Here is a 5,024-nt window from a genome sequence, read left to right as displayed (position 1 = left end):
CATCATAAAAAAAATAAGTTGTAAAAAGTCCTATTTTTATCAATTATTTTCACAAATTCTTAAAAGGTAAGAGATAAATTAAAATAACAACCAATTTATAATTATTAATAGAAAATACTAACAAAAGATAAAACAAAAAATAAACCAAACACATATTGAGTATTTCCTTTTGTAATTTTTCATGTTGGTGTCTTACCTTCATTCGGTGTACTCTTATCTTCCTTAATAGTAAAAGTTATATTTCTATCCCCTAAAAAGGCAGAAAAATAAATAGTGTACGAGAACCATTAATAGTTTTTAGAAAATGAAATGAAAATAAAGGTTCGAGCCTTTTCTACGAAATAAGCTGATGAAATATGGGAATAAATTGTGCTGTAAAGCTGGTGAAAGCGTGATTCCCTCAGTTCTATTTTTAAATGTCTAAGTATAGAATTATAAACCATATCAAGATATATGTTTTCTCATCCAAAAAGTTTCCCGCAGAACCAAAGTTCATGTCTCCATATTACTTGCCCTTCTTTGGTTCTTTAGTATATTGAACTATCAAAGCTTCAACATCCTTCCAGAACAGGCCCTCAACTAAGATTCCGTCCTTAGTGAACCTGCAATCCAAACAAAAATAGATTGATGCACTTTGATCTCCAAAAAACACTACAATAGATGAATGTGCATAGTGATTCATATGCCCATTGTCATTGTGTGGGCATAAATAAGTTAAGGGATGAAGAGAGAGAGAGAGAGAGAGAGAGAGAGAGATACCACTGAGTGACACTTTTGGTGAAATGTACTGGTTCATTTGCAGAAATTGATTTTGGATCTGCGCTGGCTATAGTGAGTGTGTACATGTCAGAAAATCTAGGCAATTTGGAGGAAACCACCAAACCGGTACTAGTAAAGGATCCCTGTAGACAAGGGGACAAAAATCTAAGTTGGAATATGATAATCATAATTTAATATGTCTTCGGCTTCTCAGAAAGGCTAATATAAAATTGCATCATTTGATATTTTGATTTGAGTTCAAAGACAAACCTAAATTTATTTAGATGAATGAAATATAACATTCCATTATAGCCAATACAAAGATAAAATTATAAAATAAAAAAATATCAACACCCTTAGTTCATGAAAAAACAATATTATAATAATCACCAAGCAAGCAACTAGTTTGCATCACTGCACGTAAAACTTCTAGTCAGATATCATGACTTGACCCCCTTTAAAACATTTGTGAAAAGGAAGGAAAATCCAGCTTAAAACTAAAGCAACTAGAACCCTATAGAATAAATAACATGTTTGGGTCAACTCAAATTCCAGATGATAATGTATCAAAGTTAAAATAACAAAGATATAGGTACTATCTGGATTAAATTTCCAACCTAAATAAAGATTTGCCATATTCGATGTAAAAAATTAGTCTTGTTTAACCCAATGAATGTGAAAAATTATTCTGTTGCAACTTTCATGCAACTTAAATTGAAATTCAATAACTGAAAGAATAAAGAAAATAGAGTATAACTATACCAGTACAAGTTAAAAGTTCATTCACTGCAATCATTTCAATATTTCACAACACTACTATATCAAATAAATATTAATTGCTTACCAAACTGATATTAATTTCATATATCCATCAACTTGATGTATTAGTTATCAATCTAGAATAGTGGTGTATAGCAACTGACCCAAAAATGCTATAGCAGTATAGCAAATAGTGGGATGGCTAATTTTTATATACAGATTAAATAATTTATACTAAACACATAAATGCTCAAAAATTACAAAAAATACTAAAATGACAAATTCATTATTTGCAAAAAAAAAAAAAAAAAGCCATTAGTGTTAAGCAAAACAAACAAGTTAATAAAGTAAAACTCAAGGAAATAACCAAAATTTAAAAGGCATATTCACATTTCAAATACAAGAAAACAGCAATGAAAAGTGAGGGTGGTGTTGAATAGAGAAAGAAAAAAAGGTTGAGAGTTCAGAAATGGAAGCATGGGAAAATACATCCAATTAGGGAATTTTTTACATTCTAAAACAGAGAAAGGATATCTCAACTTTGCCCCCCAGAGATCTGCTTAGTCTCTATGTTGATTATTAAGCTAAAACAGTCATGATCAAGTTATTGGATGGATCTGAAGAGCATATAGGGCACAATTCTAAAATGCTAACCAGAGTAAAATTTCGGTGACATTACTCTCTCGGGACAGAAAAAAAAGGATTGTCAATTTAAACAATAATGAAAAAGCAAATTCCTCCCTTTCTCAGTTTCTCTATCTTTCTCTCTCTCCCACACACACAAAAAACAAACACAAAACAGATATCATATAAGTCTAAAATGTTCTCTACACCAAAAAGTGAGTAAAATGGTTAGATGAAAAAAAAAAAATCAGTACACAAAACAAGGAGCCATAGAACGTCTAGAGATTGTTTTTTCAAAATTGAATATACAATTAAAAGATGAAAAACAGATTCTATATATCCAAGTTAATATAGATTATATGTGTTTCAACCATATAACCTTCATTTATTGAAAACAACCTGTCATAAAACATCATCACATATTCTGATATATCATGTTAAACAATTTTACAGAGTAGTAAGTCATATAGATTATATGTGTTTCAATATTCAACAATCTTCAAATCCAACACCATAGGACTGACATATTGTTATTTACCGACCCAAGGAGGGTGGTAGAAAAAAATTCAATTATCAATCATCCAAAACAATGCAATTATGCAAGTGAAACACAGGATCTATTCTCCATGCGTAAATAAAAACTCTAGCATTAAAGTCAAGAGCCTCAGCCAAGTTAACAGAAACTTACAACAGGAGGATAAGTAAACAGAATGGCATTTTTCTCCTTAGTGTATATGATCAGCTGCAACAACCCATTGAAGATCACATACGTGTGAAAGTGTTAAGGAACAAACAGAGCTGAAGCATAATGAATAAAAGTTATAAACACCAGCAATCAAAGATCCCTTTCAACATAAAGCACCAAACTCGTTTAACTAGGAACCTCAATAACTTCCAATCAAACAATTCGAGCATCCGAAGAAAAAGACTTAATCCCTCCTCAAAAGGACTTGATCCCAGATGCAAGGTTTTAAAAAACAATTCACAAACCATGATTTCAGCCGCAACATTAATGTTTTGGGGCTCTCTGTGACCACAATTGTGGCCGCATCTGTCCACATTTTGCTTCAATGTCAAGAATTGCGAGGAAACAGCAACAGCTAAAACCTTGCCCAAATGTTTTGTTTTCCATCACCCTAATCAGACAACACCAGCAAAGAAAAATAAAGGCAAAAAACAAAAACATGACACCAGAAATTCCCATTTCCAAACAACCTTAATTTTAGATGTTTCCACATCCAATTATTTCATGCAAACCAAAATTAAAACAACCAAACACAAATAAATAAAATAAAATGTAGGGACAGGATATAAGGCGATGCAGGCGATGAGAAAATCCCTATTTTCGGGGAACTTCTTCTTGTAGAATTGGGCGAATAAAGCAATGACGATGATGATTGCCCCAATGAAAAGCCTCGCATTGCTCAATCTCACGTCTTCCACATACCCACGACTCGTTACGACCTACACGAGCCCAAAATTGGAGCAAGTCCAAGTCCAATTAGCGAACCGAAAACGCAATTAAAATACAAAAAGGGGGGGGGGGGGGGGGGGGGTGAAGGTGAAAGAGAGAGAGATCGAAAAGGAAGTTAGGGTTTTACGGACCTCGGAGACAGACTCGTCAAGGATGTGCTTGATGGAGTGGTGATCCAGGAGATTGGCCTTCTTTGGAACTTTGGACGCCATTTTTCTGATCTGTTCTTCTTCTTCGTTCTATGTTTTCTTTAGACTTCAATTGACCCAACAATGAATAAAGCTTGGCGTTTCAACTCTTTCAATGCTACCAACAGAACTCGCTTCGCTACTGGCTAGGCTACTGTCACACGCGGTGCGTAGTGCGCATTCCCAAGTTCTCAACCCGCTGCACCGTATTTTTTTCTTTTTTTAATTTTAAGAAGAAATATTAAGGATCAATGTTAATAAAAATTGTAGAAATTGGTATTGGACATGTAGTAATTAAACCAAGGGTATGCCTGTCAAACTTAGTTAAGAAAATAAAATGAAAAATTATTTAATCTAAAAATCATAGAAAAATATAATAAAAAATTATAGCAGCGCAATTTACCTTTAAATTAATATCTTTAATATTATATAAGGATAATTAAGGATTTTTTTTCTTTAAACTTATCAGTCCAGCGAGTAACAAAATAGATAATACAACAAATACAAATACAATAACCTTAATAATGACAATCGGCTTGAAACTGAGGAAGGGTTGCGTATCTGAGAGAATTAACAATTGATCACTAATAATTTCCTTAACAAGAAAATTCATTTCCAGCATATCATGATTAATTTTGGCCATACACCTTTATAGGAACCCCGGACTCCAACTTCATCACAAACTTGTTGAATATGCAAACATGTAAGAGGATGTAATACACACAAAAACTTTATAGGTTTGAGGTTTACAATGTTAGTTAAGTCTAAATTCACACGAAGTATAAGACATTTATCTAAAGTCCCAGAAAAAAAAGCTAAAATTATGGTATACAATAATTGGATAATGTTGTAAATATGAATTATTTTTTTGAACTATGTTAATCATGATATCTTTCCATTGGAATATATATACAAAGATTAAATTATACTGGTGAAACTTTGATAATTATAATATTATTTTTGTAACTTGATATAAAATATAATTTTTATTAATTAAACTGTTGAATTATATTTAAATATTATCAATATCGATTGTATTAAATTTTGTCAAAATTGAACAACAACAAGAAAATAATCAAATGATTCATATTTTAATATATTTTAAAATATTTATATTACATCAATTTCAATCCATATGAATAAAATAACAAATGATTTTAAATTAATATAAAATTTAGCATATGTGATCTATATGAAAAAAAATTCCAATCTAAAGATGA

The 5,024-nt window shown here is 31.4% G+C and overlaps 1 protein-coding gene across 1 annotated transcript; it reads right to left on the bottom strand.

Moving 5' to 3' along the window:
* Positions 1–271: 271 nt before the first annotated feature.
* LOC114383063 (probable signal peptidase complex subunit 2) lies at positions 272–4,003 on the bottom strand. Its single transcript, XM_028342654.1, has 5 exons — positions 3,748–4,003; positions 3,455–3,606; positions 2,831–2,912; positions 760–902; positions 272–602 (listed from the first exon to the last, which is right to left on the bottom strand). The coding sequence occupies exons 1-5, from the start codon at positions 3,826–3,828 to the stop codon at positions 506–508; spliced, it is 555 nt and encodes a 184-aa protein (XP_028198455.1). The 5' UTR covers positions 3,829–4,003; the 3' UTR covers positions 272–505.
* Positions 4,004–5,024: the final 1,021 nt, after the last annotated feature.

Source organism: Glycine soja, chromosome 14, assembly GCF_004193775.1.
Source record: "Glycine soja cultivar W05 chromosome 14, ASM419377v2, whole genome shotgun sequence".
Lineage (NCBI taxonomy): Eukaryota > Viridiplantae > Streptophyta > Magnoliopsida > Fabales > Fabaceae > Glycine > Glycine soja.
This window is presented reverse-complemented; position numbering and strand designations above follow the sequence as displayed.